The sequence below is a fragment of the Protobothrops mucrosquamatus genome, unplaced genomic scaffold (genome assembly GCF_001527695.2).
Source record: "Protobothrops mucrosquamatus isolate PMUCROS unplaced genomic scaffold, P.Mucros_1.0 scaffold2741, whole genome shotgun sequence".
In the NCBI taxonomy this organism is placed as follows: Eukaryota; Metazoa; Chordata; class Lepidosauria; order Squamata; family Viperidae; genus Protobothrops; species Protobothrops mucrosquamatus.
Window position 1 is genome coordinate 111,380 of NW_015388782.1, and position 17,415 is coordinate 128,794.

Consider the following 17,415-nt stretch of genomic DNA (forward strand, 5'->3'; position numbering starts at 1 on the left):
ACAGAGTCCAAATGGCCACCACCTCCCTTTTATAGCCTGTGGGGTGTGGTCCAGTGACTCAGCTTAATCTCTGGCACGTCTCCTTTTCTGCTGCGCACGCTTGTCGCTCCTACGCTGGCGTGGATCCAGCCACAACTTCTCTTCCTCACTATCCGAAACACCTGGCTCCTGGCCAATCTCAGAACCACCTGGCTCCTGGTCAATCTCTTCTCCGTCGGGAGACACCTGAGGCATTGCCAAAGAGGAGGGTCCTGGAGAGGGAGGCCTGGCCATCTCCTCTCCTTCATGTTCGGAGCCTTCTTCCTCCTATAAGAGGGGCTCACAAGACGGAGCCACAACAGGTTGAGGGTTTGAAGGCAGAATTTCTTACCCCAGTCCTATTGAATAGCCTCCCTCCTGAGGTGAAAAATCAGTGCCAAAGCCAAAACAAAAAACTTTTCCTTTTTAAAAAATAATTATTTATTTAAATTTTGATAGCGAGAATAAAAGAAAATACAAACTAAACTCAGAAAGAGGGGAAAGTAAACAGAGAATAAAATACAGAAAAATACAGAATACAGAAAAATAATATAGAAAAAAGGGAAATTGAAATAAAGAACTAGCTTCCAATCTTCATCACAAATATAATAATTCATCATGTTCTATAGCGGTACATACAAATATAAGTATCTTTTCTGAACACTTATTCACATGTAAATCTATAAATCATTTACATTTCAATGTCAGCAAAAAGTCCATGAAGGAATTCCAGATTTATACAAACATGTCTCATTTTAACAAATAAATCAACTTATATTTTTTTCTTGCTTCTTACAGTCTCAATCTTTAGTTCATTCTGTAGAAGTCTCCAAACTTTACTTTCCAGCCATTACAGAATATTTTCTTTTTTCCAGTTATTAGAGAGACATTGGTTGAGAATGCAATTACACAATTCTTTAGGTTGAGTTCTAAATCCAAGCCATACTTTTCAAAAGTTCTAATACTTTTCAGTATGTATAAAATTTACTGTTGTGAGTTGAATGAAATTAGACTATTGGCAGAGCCAATCTATATTTGATCATCAACTGATGAATTTTAGTATTAAAGTATTAAAGAATAAATGTTATGCTCAGTAATTGTAGACATCTCATTATTTATAGGGTTCTTCCATTTAAAAATCAAACCAGCTTCAAGCAGGAAGTCCACATTCCAAAATTTTTTTTAATCCTGATGTAGATTTTAATGAAATTTTCAACCATAATATATTTGTTTATTATGGTTGTTAAGCATGTTACTAAGTTATACATACTGAAGCCTGGTTCCTGTGGTATTTGTGTAACTGGAGAGGGTTTGCAGTACTGAGAAATTTTGTTAGCCAAACCACGCAATTTTAACTACTTTGCATTTAATAAAAAGTGCCATTCATTAGCTTCCCATATGCCAACCATTTTTTCTTGACAACATAGAATGCATGTAATTATGGCTAAGCATTTTTGGAGAGCTTATTCTTTCCATAGCTGTCTATGAATTGAGCATTTATTTTACATTTGCAAGAGAAAAAACAATGACTTCAAAATATACTATTAGATATATAAACTAAGAGAATACAGAATCATTATTTTGGATATAGTAAGCAAGCACTGTACTTAAATATAGTTCCTCTTTTCTTTCTCAAATGGTGAATATTACATAATCTATTTTAGTTTTATAATGTAGAGAATATTGAAAATATTCTGGAATTTGAATCCTCAAAACAATTAACAATATAGAATTGTAATTGTATAAAATAATTATTTTTGTAACTCAATAGGAAGTTTTCCTGCACAATTCTCCTGCACTGAAGCAAATGGAAGTAACTTGCACTTTGATTGATATTTCTATACGAAAAACATTCCTCTGGGTTGTATCACATCTTTATATTCTTTAATGCAGTCTCCCACAATCTGGTACCTTCCAAGGTAAGACTATGGTATTAGTCTAATTCTTGGATATAATCCATCAGGAAAGCATCAGATTATTTTTTAAATAAATCGTAATGGACTAACTTAACACAACCTACCACAAAAACTATAATTTGGTTTAATGTAATATATGAACCTATCTATAGATGGCACAGATTTCTTATCTCCATTGCTTTATAAAACTTAGATAAAACTATTAAGAGTTACTAGATAGTCTAAAAGCTGACTCCAAATGCTATTATTCATATGGGGGGAAGGGGGTATGCCATAATGTTTAAAAAGTATATAATAATATTTCAGAAAGTTTGCCACAAGACTCCTTGCTGAATTTCTTTTTCATTGTAAAATAGTGGTTTCTCTGTACTGAGTATTATCAGTATTTTGTTAGGAGAACTACAAATTTTTCCATCTGAATGGCTGTACTTTTGTTAAAAAACCATAAAAAGCTCAAACATGCCTCCTGGTGGACAAAAATAAATAATAAACTTTTATCAAGATAGACTTACAGTAGCAATAAAGATCCCCCCCCCCCCGACTTCTCCTTTTAAGTGTGTTGGGGATGCAGTTAGGAATTAACAGTTTAACACATCTAGAAAGCACAAGACTGAAAAAAGCAGCAATAAAGAAAATAGGTAGAGTCTGCATTCATTCATTCATTTAAAACCTCGTACAACACTAAAGTCTGTAAAGCAAATCACTCCCAGAGGAAGAAATGGCAAAATGAAGATAGCTATGCAAAAACAGAGATGGCCATAGCGAAGAATGAAGAGTCATTGAGTAAACTGGCTCTTCCAATCTCTCTAAGTAAAGAGAGAGACAGAAGATTGTCCACAAATGCTCTAGGCAGTTGCTTTTCTTGAGGAGACCAAACAACTGTGGTCTCTAGCAGGTTTTGCACACTGGGAGATGAAGGAATAGCCATCTTGCTCAAACTTTAGTTGGTGCCTTTAAAATGACAGTAAGTTTTGTATATTTGCTTTCCTAATTACTTTCTGAAATTGCTTGTTAACTGCTTTTCGGCTATTAGAAATCCGTGGAATGTCAGGTCTGAAAACATTAGGTGAATCTACCTTCAATCCTTAATGAAGGAAAATGAAATATACAGCAAAAGCTAATTGAAACTTTGAGTTTATAAAGTTATCAGCCAATTAAGGCCCAGATAAATTTGAAATAAGATTTTGAAATTAATTATAAATAATTCTTCCTGTGAGAAAGTCATTTTTTAATTTTTGCTAAGATATAAAAGAGATAAACAATTTTAAAAACTGGACACTAGAAAAAACTAATGATTTTAACTAAAGAAGAATAAATTATCCCGATTAACCAAATGACACAAATAATTACAATATTGGAAATATGGATACTTTTGAAAAATGAAATCTGAACTTAATATCAGCAGTGTTTGTTTCTATGGACAGACTGTATCCAAAAGATGTTTTAGAAGAAAAGGCAGAAGAGGAACAAGCTTTATCTGGCAGAGTTGACATTGAAAGTGGACCTAAAAATAACAGACTATAAGAATGACATGGAAAAAGACATTTCATTGGACATACAAAAGAAATCGGTTGATGTTTTAAAAATCAAAGGGAATTATAAATAATAAGAGAGCAACCTGAATAATTCTTTTGTATTGGACTTACAAAAGAGTTAAAGCTTGGATGAATCCTGTGAGAAGGGGTAAAAATAAAATGAAAAGAAACCAAGTTCTACAACACTGCTTGAATGGACCATGAGTCCCTTCCCAAAAGAAAGAGGACTGAATGCCATGAGGGAACTCAAAGGCTTCTGGATAATCAATAATTCAGTTTGCGTGCTCAGGCGCAACCATTTCATCATATCCAGAATTTTGATAGCCTTTACTCATCTGGACAAAACAATCACTGTATTTCCTGCCCAATCTGAATGGCAATGAACAACTGGGTGTCACCAGTATTGATGACACCTCACCCCAAACCAATGATTTCCCCCTATAATACCATACATATTTTGAATAACATGGAAGGGGGGGGATGCAGCAGTACTTTGTCCACAAAGGAGCAGGGAGTTGAGCATACCAGCCCCTCGAATATCAGCTGTAACTGCCCATTCAGAACAAAGTAGAACCATTGTTATATAGTGCAATGCTGATAGATGCTGTGGCTCAGGAGAGCCATAGTTCTTCATCCAAGTCCCATTGGAGGTTATCCACAAAAGTGAACTCTAAAATCTCCTAAAACATTTCCTATAGGAGCCACTTTGTGAAGACTATTTGAACGATGTGATTTAATCATTCTGACTGACCATTTTAACAAGACACTTACCAAGAGTCCTTAAGACAACAGGTCTAGCTCTCAAATATATCTGCCCAGTCTAGTATAAATTTGCACACGCTGGGATAATAGATGGTACTCTGAAAGACACTCGAATTGTTACTGGATGCCTTAACCTACCTCTCTAAATAAGATCCAATGGAGGAGCTGGCACCTGATGAAAGCTGGGAAGTACGAAAATCGATGAATAGACTCTACATGGGTATAGCAAGATCCAGAGATATTCTTAACAAATGGGGCTATCCAGTGACTTCTGTTCTTTGTGATTGTGGTGACATGCAGACAACAACACATATGTATACCTGCCCTTTGTGTTCTGATCAGTGTACACTTGAGGACTTCATGGCAGCGCAACATCTCAATGTTGCTAGTTTCTGGGCAAGATCTGTTTATTTTGTACATATTTCAATTTTGTATTTTATATTTTTTGTCATATAGTATGCCTTATTTTAATTGTGATGCTTCTGACACAAATAAATAACAAGACATTAGTATCTGTTCAGATGTTATCAATCTGAGCTGTGCAGCACTTTAGATTTGATTCCAAAAAAGAACTTTTGACTATGTAGTAGCATATATAGCACAGTTCTTCAACTTCTTAAAGTAGCTACATTCTTTCCCTGAGATTACATGGCATCTGCTGAGGGTCAAGAAGCCTAAATAATAACATGAAATGATTGCATGCATCTTATTTATATGGAACTTCATTCTTTATTATCTCTGACAACTGTAATACTACAGATAAGACAAATGTATTATGGAGTGAAATGCCTTCAGTTATATTTCTTTGGAGTATTAACATAGACTGAACAATTAGAAGAAAAATAAAATAAGATTGTATAGCAAACAGATACAACAGGTAAAAGAATATGCCAAATAAATGTACATTCCTTGCAAAGGATAGCTTTTCTCCTTGAAAAAGCTTTCATCAATCTCTGAAAGACTATTAATGTAGCTTCAGATGTAGCCACTGCCTGCATCAAATGGACGTCCACCACTGATGAGCCAGCTTCTCCATAAGATATCAAGATGCTTAGGTGATAGAATTTGGATGATTAATCACCATAAACCATAAATTGGGGGATCCTTCAGATTGTCACTTGTGTTCTGGTCAGCTCAGTGCTTGACTATTGAGATGTACTCTACATGTAAGTGCCCTTGAAGATCACTCAGAAGCTTCAACTGGTCCAAAATAAGCAGTGAGGGGCATGCCTGGGTATTCCCATGTTAACACCTTTGTGCTACACAGGTTGCACTAGTTGCCAGTTTGCTTCTGGGTGTGATTGAAGTGGCTGATTGTTAGTTGTACAGTCAATCTAATCTGGCAGCAATGTTTTCCTTGAGATTCAAATAGCTTCCACCCAACTGGTGTTTCAAAGAGCCCTGAAGACCTCACTCTTCACCCAAGCAAGGGCCATTGAAACTCTTCTTAGATTGTGGGAGTTGTTTTTTCTTTATTCTCATCCAATTTTGTCATTCCTTTTTGATTTTGTTGTTTCCTTATTTTTAGATTTTTAACAATTTGTAAACTACTCTGAGTTGCTGGAAATTGGGCGGCATATAAATTTAATAAATAAATTAAATTAAATAGATCAGAACTATAGACTTGACTGGAAAGCTGGAAAAATATCCTGGAAAAAGACAATGGCAAGCCACTCCGATACTGTTGAAAAAAAAAACTTTATGAAAATGTTCATGAACTCACCAAGGATTGAACTCACCTCTGACATACAACCTTTACCAGGTAAGCATGTAGCACAAAATATTTTATTTCATTTAAGTATGGTTAAAATTAAATTAGCACTATTGTTCTCCAGTCACATACTTAATAATCTGTCATCTCAAAAGTTAAAATTTGGTACAACTTTTAGAGCACTGGGTATTGCAGAGTCAGAAGCCAAGCTATGTACCTGCAATATAAAAATGGACGAAGTTGCACTAAAAGGTAAAGTATACTAGACTCAAGTTCAGCTCCTGGTGACAGAATGGACACAAAGATATTGCTTATTTGACAGCAAGAAAGGAGAGCAGGAGAGAATGCTATAAAAACAATACCCTTCTTCCAGGGTATTTTTTTATTTCCCAGTCCAAGCTACAGCTGAGGTTTCCTAGTGATCTCCCATCTAAATACTAACCAGGCTTGATGCTGAAAGTTCTGTCCTCGCCCTTTTCCGAAGACTTGAGTGAACCCATTTCCCCTTTGTTCTTAGTGCGGTCCTACCATAACTGAGGGTGAATAATAAGTAATCACTTTCCTTGCTTTTCTTGTACAAGTACGTTCCTTTCTCATCCTCTCTCAAGCCAAGGCGCTGCCAAGAGAAGCCCAATGGGCGAACCTCTTCGCGCGGAATCCCCTCTGAGAGCGATTGCGCCATCGCCATGTCGTTGCGCGCGCTTTTCGCTTCTCCCCCCCCCCTTTTTTTTTTTTTTTCTCCTACGGGCATCTTGCCCTGGGCGGCGCGAGCCAATGGCAGGCGGGAAAGCCTTTCCTCTATCTGATGACGACAGCGAGGCACAGAAGAGCGTGCAACCAAACGCCGCAATCGGTCACGGCGACCCGAAAGCTGCCAGGGAGAAGCTGGCTGTTTTTTTTCCCCCTTCCTAGCCTTCCTCGGCACTTTGTGAGCGACGCCAATCGCCGCCATTTTGTGAGCGTGTCCAGCCTCTGCCCCCACCCCCATCCATTCCGCGCGCGCCATTGGTCCCCTTTTTTTCCCGTCTTTCTCTCTCTTGTAGTGGTGAGCGGGCGGGCGCCATGTTTGTAAGGAAGATATAATCAGAACAGCTCATCTCTCCGGCCAACGTGTCCCGTCTTCCTCCCTTCCGCTCTGCCTGTTTCTTCCTGCTGCCTCCTTCCTCCGTATGGTCTGTGTGTACCGAACTCCTCCTCATAAGCTGCCTTTAGCTCCCATCTCTTTTTTTTCCGTGAGGCGCAGGGCAGCCTCCCCTCGAGCGGCCGTTAAAAAAAAAGTGCCCTTCGGTGTATCTTATGTTTGTGTTCCCCCCAATTCAGTAAATACGTGCGTGAAGTCTCGTCCGCCGCTGCACGGGGGGGAACACCTCGCGTAGTCGAGCCCTGTAGATGCAGCACTGCCGCTTCCCTGTGTGAGTGTGTGTGTGTATATTTGTGTGTGCGCACGAGTGCGCGCCGCCTCCACCTCCTCTCCCTGCGCCCTACGACTGGCAGCAGCGTCCTGCCTTCCTCCCCCTTCCTCCTCCTCCTCCTCCCTGCACACAGGCACAACCAGCACAATGGCCTTTGAAAGCCTATTCTCCAATCCCCCAAACCCAGTTCTTGACCAAAACATGCCCGACTCTGACAGGCAACATGCAGGGGACGAAAGGTCGAGTAACGTTCTTCTCTTTCTCTTTCTCTCTCTCCGCTTCTCAATGGTGATAATTAACAGTGATAATAACTAAGAATGATGGTATGCTATGTGATGATGATGATGATGATGATGATGATGATAATGGTGGTAATAACGATGTCTTAAATGTGCCTAGGTGAATTTAAGGAAAGAAAATGTCTATAGCATTGTATGGGGGAAAGTCACCTTCAGACTGAGGTAGGGGTGGGTTTTTTTTCTTTTTAATCTAGATACAAGGATGTCTTTAAGGGTGGGTGATAACTTCAAGGTGCATTTTGCATGGATTTTTTTACATTTCCTTTTTTTACATTTTTTTCATAAAATGCACTTTACATTGTCTGTATGTAATGTCACTGTTGTTCTTAATCCCGTCTCATTGCCATCTGAACTCAAAGGCAGACTGTATCCCCTCATATATGTAACATATATGAAACTGTATAACAATGTATACACCTTACACATTAACTGGAACTCTTTTTTGTATGTGTGTATATATGAGGTTTTGTCAGATTTTTCTCTTTGACAGTTTACAATTCTAATTCCATAATCTTAACAAACCAGAGGCATTTTCTGGTTTGAAGTCCTGCTCCTTTTCTCTCTCTCTTTCTCCCCCCCCCCTCCTTTCTCTGTCTCTGTGCAAATGTTTGTTTTCATACAGATATGGCTTCCTTCACTAATTTGTTTTTAAACATGTGGAAACCTGAAATTATTTCTCCCACATTCTCCAACATGTATGCAAAAATCTTCTTTACATCAAGATTTGTAATGGTGGTCCAATTAACAGACAAGTCTATAATCCCAGTGTCCCTCCACAAGTATGTTCAGTACTGTTTTATGAAAGTGATACAAAACATTACATAATCCCTTATTCATGCAGCAACACAGTAAGTAGAATATAGCCTTTTCCCCTCTTCTACAAACAGGAATACCAAGGAGAATAGTAATTCAAATGACTTGCCCATAGCTACAGTGAATCAGGTCTGGGCCTCATATATCATGCCTTCAAATCAGCACTTTTCACTAACGTAGTTACAAATTGTTGATAAAACAGTGGGTATTTCAAAATGAATACAGCAGTACAGCATTGTTACTTTTAATATTAGTCAACCTGAACTGAACTGTCCAGCAAAATAAAGTTTGCATGTTAATTAGTAGAACCAGAACAAATTATCATATGACTTCCATGATAAGTGACAAACTGTAATAATAAATGCAAGATGCATGCAAAACATAAACTTATTTTTCTATAAAATTAGACATTTAAAAAAATATTCATGTAGTATATTGATGTTGACCAGCCAATCTAAATCTACAAGAGGATCTGTTTAGATAAGTGGAATTATACTAAGGCTAATAAGGACACCTAAACCTCAGAAATTGTATGACTTTGCAAAATAGCCCCTAATGAAATTATTCCTGTTAACCATGACATGCATTAATAATTCCTTATACTCTTTCCTTTTAACCTTCAAGATGTCTCTAATCAATGAAATATATTTTAAGTGGATAACTTTAAAGTTGGGGTTATTTAATTGTTTTTGAGAGAATAGTAGACAAGATTTGTACTTCCTTATTTTGAAGTTCTCTCTCTCTCTGTCTCTGTCTCTTTCTCTCTCCCTCTCTTATTAGAAAAGTCAGGAATCTCAAAACAAATAGTGAAAGTCCACATTCAACTATTTCAAATAGAATGGAGTTATCTTGTCCACTGACTTCCATGTAACATTTTGAAGGAAACAAAGGATGTGCTCTTTTCATTTCAAGAGAGCTCTCATTTTGTTTCAATAAAATGATCTAAAGACAGATCTCAATTATTTAACCTGTGGTGATGGCCCATCTTAGTTCTTAAAAATACAGCTGCCCATTCTTCTGTTCCATTCTAGCACTGACATAGCTAAATATATCTGGAACAGATAAGATAAATGCTTAAATCACTCACTAGTAACTCCCAGAAACTGCATTTCTTGACTATTTCTCTACATGAGAATTCATAAATAAATGGAGTTAGTGTACAGAGCTTAAATTATAAATATAGCTTATTCATGTGTAATTATTTTAACATTTAAATATTTTAACATTAACTCAAATGACCTGTTTGCTAATACAGTTCCCAAAACTTGCATACATTAATCTTTGTCTTCATAATATAAAATAATTTGGAATTTAAGATAACATATGAAATTCAATTAGCATGTCTTTTCAAGTATAGAACTAGCAGTGACAGCCCCAAGTGTTATATTCCATGGAAGGTCATGATACTGATGTCTTAGAAGGTATCATAAAAATGTACAGTCACATGGAAATATTTGCTACTGCTATAGTTGTCAGATTAAACTAATGTCCTTTTTGAAGATGAATACATCACTAATTGCAAGAAGAGATTATTGGGTTCAGGTTTCACTGATATGTTTACTATTTTTATATAATTTAAATGTTTTTAAGTGAGTAATTAAAAGTTTGGTTAAAGTTTGCTATTAAAAATTTGGAAAGAGCCTTTCTCGGTTACGCATTATCACATTTTAGTTTATTAGCTAAAAATGTTGATGTTTCAAATGTAAAACTATTTACACTGTAGTTTTATGGAATTCAATTGAAATAATGGAAAGCATATATTTTTGCATCATTGTATTAGGTAGCTTCTGTTTAGTTTCTATCACATTAAATCTTTTTAAAATCTTTCTTAATAGAATGAAGTTAAAAATAGGTTTTGGAAATGTATCTTCAAAACAGTATTTTTTTCTCAAAGTAACAGCATAAGATGTATTCTTGTTACACTGTTACTCTGCTTTTGTAATATGATATACACATAGATATTACTATGGCAAAAGTATACTTTGTAATTTAAATATTGTATATAAAGTTCTTGTATGTCTAAACTGGGATTAAAATTACATCAGCTGAGTTCCTGAGGCCAGCGTATTGTTAAGTAACTATTACATTAAAGGCATAATTATAGCATCTTACATTTTAAAAAGGTCATCTTCTTTAACTTCACTTTGGAAGCTGGATGTATTAAACACATCTGAATACTTATACATTAAGAATCTTATATAACTGTAGCCTGAAAACTGCCAAAGATTATTTCGTTTATACCCTAGGGAACTTATTGCATGGCTGAGTTAAGTCACTTTCTGAACACACCCTGTTTCTCTGCCAGCTGTGCCAATGTTTCCATTAGCTGTGTTGAATGACAATTTTTTCCTTTGTTCTAAAGTTTTCCTAGTTTTATGTGCATTTTAAATTGGCCTTCGTCAACTTGATATTTTCCTGGAGTATTTGATTACAAATCCCAGAAGTTGATATGTAACTTTGGGAATTATAGTCCAACATTTCAAGGTAATGCCAATTTGGAAAAGGCCAATTTAGATGAGCATAAAAAGTAAGGGAGTTAAGCCTCAGTGTATTATTCAGTGTATTATTATGACCTAGAACACTTCATTCTTCAAATGTAGCTTTAACTCTGTACCTCTTACTAATTGTGAAAATAAAGGGTGTCTATAACAATAGGAAACCTTTGTCTGACTATCATACTAGCTTTTGCTGACAGATTTAGGCATCACTTACTAATGTGTGAGATATATGCTTAGTTTATTCAGTAGTAAATAGATTTGGTTTTGGAAGTCACCATTTCAAACTACAAGGCATAATTATATTCTGAAGTATCAATTTGTTTATGAATAACAGTATACCTGCTAACCCATTTTAATGACTGCCAAATTCCCTAACCCAATGATTTTTCTAAAATCACTATTTTAATTATGAAAATGGTGGCAAACATGATAAAATACCATCTGCAAGCATATCTTGTATTTCTGGGACTTTCCTATGGCCCCACATAGACCCCAAAGGGCATTCTCAGAAAATAAAACAATAGTGACTGCAGTTTCTGTTCTATCTATCTTTGGATGTGTTTTGAATTGTTTTTAGTATAATTTTTATTGAACTTTTTAACAAGATAAAAACAATTCAAATATTAGAAAAAACAAAGAAACAAAGAATAGTGAATAAGAAAATAGAAGAAATAGAAAAGAAAAAGAAAAAAAAGATTATAAAGAAGCAACTTCCGAACTTTTTGGTAGCAATTATAAATGCATTTATATTTTACTCTCTTTTTCCAAACTTATATCATGTTTCCATAAGCTTTGTGCCCACAGTAAAAAAATGACAATAAAGGTTATCTTATCTTATCTTGTCTTAATATTCGGACTCATAAATCAAAATTAATTTTTCTTTCTTTTTTTTCAGCAAAAAGTCCATAAGAGTTTTCAGGCACTGATAAATATAGTTGCTGATCAAACAAGTTAATTTTGCCACTTTTGCTAGTTGTTTCATCTTTTCCAACCATTCCTCCATTGTGGGTATTTCAGAGTCTTTCCATTTTTATACATATAAAAGTATTACAACAGGAATCATGCATAAAAATAATCTCCTATGGCTCTTTTCTTATTAACTGTCTATTAATCTCAGCAAAAAAAAATCTGGTTTCAGTTGAATGTTGATCATTAAAATTCTTTGTATCCTTATATGTATTTGAACCCAGTAATGTCTGGTTTTTTTACAAGTCCACTATGCATGATAAAATTACCCCTCATATTGTCCACATTTCCAACACAAATTTGAAATACTTTTATACGTTCTAGACAATTTTTCTAGAGTCATATATAGTGATACATCATTTTATGAAAATTGTCTTTTAAGTTATAACTTAATGTAAGTTTCAGTCCCATAAACCATATATTTTCCCAGTTCTGTCAGTATATTGTTCCAAAGTTCTTACACCAATTTATTCTACAGTCTTTCACTTGTTCATCTTCCACTTAAAATTTCAATGAACCTTTATGTACTTAATGCAGTTGTATGTTTATCATTTGTACATAGTTCAGTTTCAAATTCTTGTTCAAATTCTTGTTCTGATGCTCTATGTCAAATGTCCTATTATCTACCTTAAATCTTTCTTTTAACTACACATAAAAAAATGAAAACTAAATTTCTCAACAGAAAATTGCTCTCTTGATTTTATCATGTTTTCTATGTTCCTATTCTATCAACTCTCTATATTTTAACCATTTTTCTTTATGTATTGTTTCTTTCCTGTATGCTTCCTATGCTGAGATCCATAAAGGCATTTTCAGGCACAGTCAGGGTTTATATCTGTTCCATATTTTCAGCGCATCACTTCTGATATTCTTAAAATCTATATCAACCTTAACTTTAAGTTGTAACATAGAAAACTATGCCCAAAATTTTCCCTTAATATAATTTAAAAAGCATAAATTATAACAGCCATGAATACAATTTCAAGTTAATACAAGCAATTTTAAATTGTTTGAGTCAGTTTGGTATACAGTAGAGCTAAGGTGGTTGGTAGAAACCAGAAGATAGTCTTCTAGTCTTCCTTTAAGCATGAAAGCCAGCTGAGGGACTTTGGATCAGTCATGCTCTTAGCTCATCTCACAAGATTGCTCTGGAGAAAATCTGAAATGGGAGCATTAGTGTATATGCTGTCTTGAATTAAGCAAAAATAAAATAATACATAACTATAATTTATGTAAAGTAAACTTCAAACAAAGAAAACAGAAACTTATAATATTAAAAATAACATTTGGCCTATTTAACTCAGTAAGCTAATCCATTTATAATATATAATATTTCATAATTATATGTTTTTCTACATTTATTGTAATATAATTATATGTTATATAATGGATAATTCATTTAATTTGTTATTTTTTTAACAATTTTTTTATCTCATATGTATTACTAACTGAGTTCAGAACAAATTGTATTTTTGCTCCACAACAGCAATTTTGTGATGTAAGGCTAAGAATAGGAATAGAAACTGGTCTCCCTGCATATAGTGTCACAGCTTAATCTTTATACTTCATTGTCTCAAAAAATATTTCTTCCAGATTTTAAATCAAAATGTCTTAATCTTCTAGCAGATGTTGTAATGATTGTACCACTGAAAAAGATCTAAATAATTTGTAATGTTGGATTTTGTTCTTTATTACTTTTGCTACTTTCTGCAATCTTCTACAAGTAGTCCTTGATTTGTGACTAATTACTTAACACCCAAAATTATGATGGGCCTACAACATTGCTTAACAGCCTGTAAAGCACTTCAGGCCATCATAACACATCATCCCACATATAAACACATATTCTTGTCACATGACCACATGTTGGGCACATAGCAACCAGCTTACCTTTAACAATTGTTGGAGATTCCATGGTCACATGACTGCAATTTTTGACATTTTTTGACATTTTTCTGCAAAACTGCTCTTTTAGAAGAATTGGTTTGCATTTATGACCATGGTGTTCACTAAACGAGCATAGTGATTTGCTTAATAGAAGCCATTAAAAAATCAGGGTTGGTCACATGGTGTCTTGACTTATGACTGTAACAACATATAACCAGAAGTCTGGCCTTTATTGTGATTGTAAGTCAAGGTCTACCTGTAGTACTTCATTAATATATTTATATAGATATTGATGATTAGGAATTATATAGTAGTTCTGAACTATTTTGAGAATTAGTTATAAGACATATATTTATTAAAATAATACTAAAAAAATTGCAATTGCAATTGTATGGTCTGATATAAGAAATATAATAAATAAATATGAAATATAAATATATTCCTAGATGTTAATTTAAGGTGAGCATATTTAAATGTATGTCACTATTTTAACTAATAGACACATGGACATAAAACAATTTTGCATTGTTTTCTGGAATCTTCCAAATTCTTATTTTATCTAATTTTATCTTTCTTAAGCAGAGAGGATGGTGAACTTGAAGATGGTGAAATAGATGATGCTGGACTTGAAGAAGATAAGGAAGAAAAAGACACAAAAGTTGAAGATAAACCTAAAAATGAAAAATCTCATAGAAAATCACGAAAGAAGCGCAAAAAGGAAAAAGAGAAGAAAAAATCAAAAAGGAGAAGACGAGATAAACACAAGGTATGAAGTGTTCTTCAGCATGCTATGCAGTTTATTTCTAACTAATAATTATTTATCCATTTAAACAAAACATAAAACTATACTGGAATGCCTTTGCTTTAATTAGTTCACTGAAAATTAACTCCTTGAAAAGGTGAGGTTCCCTACAGATTGCAAAATAGCCTAGAAAGCAGTCCACTGAGCCATCATCACATGCCGCTTCTAACATTCTTACTCCCATGTGAACTGAAATAAGTACTGGCAAGGCTCATTAAGTGTTCCAATACTGCATAAAACTATATGAACAACCTACTTTAATTGGTGATAAACTGGTCCTTGTGCTAATTTGCCTTGTATAACCCTAGCTTGCACTCATTTTTGTTCAGATATACTTACTCGTAGTAATTTCAATCATACAGATAGATGTGTATGAAATCACACACATACACACTATATGATCATACTATAACAAGCATTGTATAAATGATACTGTTCTTCCTTTTCAGCATAATTCACCTTCTAGTGATGATAGTTCTGACTACAGCATTGACTCTGATGCTGAACGTACAGAAAGATCTCATAAGAAAGGAGCTGGTTTCTATAGAGATTATGAGTCTTCATTCCTTCAGGTACAGACAGATTTCAAAATGAACTTCATTTTATTTATTTTTCCACACTATTTAAATAGTTGCTTGATCTTACCCAGACTAACGTCCATTTTTCTCAAAAGAGGGAATTAATTACAGTATATTGAATTAATTTAGACAAATAAGTACATTGTATCGTTTTCAAAATATGTAATTATAGTTTATTTATTTATTCCCTAAATAAATCTAGTTCCTTGTTACTCTTTTCACAATGTGTAAGTAAGGGATAAGTACTGTAAATATAAAACTGGTAGTCCTTGACTGGAATTTCTGTCATTAGTCATTGCAGTCATAAATCAGCTTAGACTCAAATTTATGGCAATTTTACAGTGGTCTTTAAATGAATCACTGCACTTGTTAAGCAAATCATAATGTCATTAACAAAATCCAGCTTCCCCAGTGGGTATTTTTTTCTATTTTTTTGCTGGAAATTGGCAAAACGGGTCACAGATTGAAATCACATGATCACAAGATGCTTCAATTGGCAGTAAATGTGAACCAATTGCCAAGCTACTGAATTGCAATCGTGATCGCAGGAATGCAGCGGTCATAAGTGTAAGTAATTTTTCATAAGTCACAAGTCACTTTTTCCAAGGCTGTCGTAACTTTGAACCATTGTTGAATGAACGGTGGTAAGTCAAGGAGAATCTGTATAATAGGCTATAAAAGGATGTCACCTTTTTGGGGTGAGTAAAATTCCCAGTCAAAATGAAACCATTTTTATTTCTGCAATTTTTCCAGTTGGTATGAAAATCTTTCATTTTAATTCATACATTTTGAAAGGAAATGGATATTATTTTGGATTTTTGATAATCTGATATGTCTACCATATTTTTTTCATAATAAGGTATAGTGAAGCTGCAAATACATGTTGACTAAATAAATTTCCACGAATACTGTTCAGCTGCTTTTTACACATGTATAATATTAACAATATGAAATAATAGATGAGCAAATCCAATAAATATCTCTTATGGAAAAAAGACATTTCAAAGCTTCTAATGTTCCTCAATTTATAAGAAGGTCCCATGATTGGACTATTGTAATGCATTCTACATCAGGGTTTTTCAACCTTTTCACAGATTGTACCACTTTTAGGAAATGGCAATATTCGAATACACCAGTCGCCTAGGAAGGTATCAAAAACGTGATGACCAAAAAAAAAAGGAAAAAAGTTATAAAGTACAGGTAGTCCTCAACTTACAACAGTTCGCTTTGTGACTGTTTGAAGTTACAACAGCATTGAAAAAAGTGACTTAGACCATTTTTCACACTTATGACTGTTGCAGCATCCCCAGGGTCAGGTGATTTACATTCAGATGGTTGGCAACTGATTCATATTTATGATGGTCACAGTGTCCCAGGGTCATGTGATCTCTTTTTGCAACCTTTTGACAAGTAAAGTCAATGGCTGTGGGGGGGGCGTGGTCAGCTCAATGTCGCTCAGGTTGCGGGGCCCCTGTGGGGGGTGCAGGCGGGGCTGTGGGGGGGATTTGGGGATCTCCAGTGGAGGGGGGTTGGACTTGGTTGGGCACCAGGGCATGGTCCACTGGAGGAGCCTTACCGTCCCTCTTTGGCCGCACAGAGGACTCCCGGACATTATTGTGGGCTGCCTGGAGCTCCGGTCCTCGAGCTCTTGGGGCACCAGAACCCTGCAGCCCAACCCAGTCCAGCCCCACTTCCCTGAGGGGGTGCCTGGCTGCGCTTACCACCTTGTCTCCATGGCTAGGTTGCTCATGGTGGGTGCAGGAGTTAGTGGGTCGGAGGGAAGCCCACTCCCTCTCCATGCGAGGAGACCTGGCTTTATAACCAAAGCATCCTTAGCGATAGGATGGGAAACCACCAGGATAGGCCAGGAGGAGGGAGCAAGGGGATGGCGAAAGGGCAGCAGGCCTGCTGGTGGCCAAGTGCTAAGGCAGGACTTGCCTCCCTCCCTCTCATTCCAATCTCCCTCCTTCCTTCCTCCCTCCATCCCTAGCCTCCTTCCTTCCCTTCCTCCCTCTTTCTCATTCCGATCGCCTTCATTCCTTCCTTCCCCTGAAGGAGACCAGCAAATGGCCCTCGCCCACTTCACACACCCGGCTCTGTGGGAGGGGATGTTGCAAGTTCACATTACCTGCACGACGATGCCCAGCCCCCAACCTGCCCGGTTTCGAAAGGCAGTGGTGCGCTCTCCTCACTGTGTAGAGAGCCTGAGCCAGGCAAC

The 17,415-nt window shown here is 35.8% G+C and overlaps 1 protein-coding gene across 1 annotated transcript in view; it reads left to right on the forward strand.

Moving 5' to 3' along the window:
- The first annotated feature begins 7,468 nt into the window (after window positions 1-7,468).
- The window catches only part of ZC3H6 (zinc finger CCCH-type containing 6), a 29,284-nt gene continuing 19,337 nt past the window's right edge, over window positions 7,469-17,415 (forward strand). The window contains exons 1-3 of the mRNA XM_015825656.1: window positions 7,469-7,593; window positions 14,400-14,583; window positions 15,069-15,191. Coding sequence (XP_015681142.1) covers window positions 7,502-7,593; window positions 14,400-14,583; window positions 15,069-15,191 — 399 coding nt within the window. The 5' untranslated portion in view covers window positions 7,469-7,501. The remainder of the gene's footprint in view (window positions 7,594-14,399; window positions 14,584-15,068; window positions 15,192-17,415) is intronic.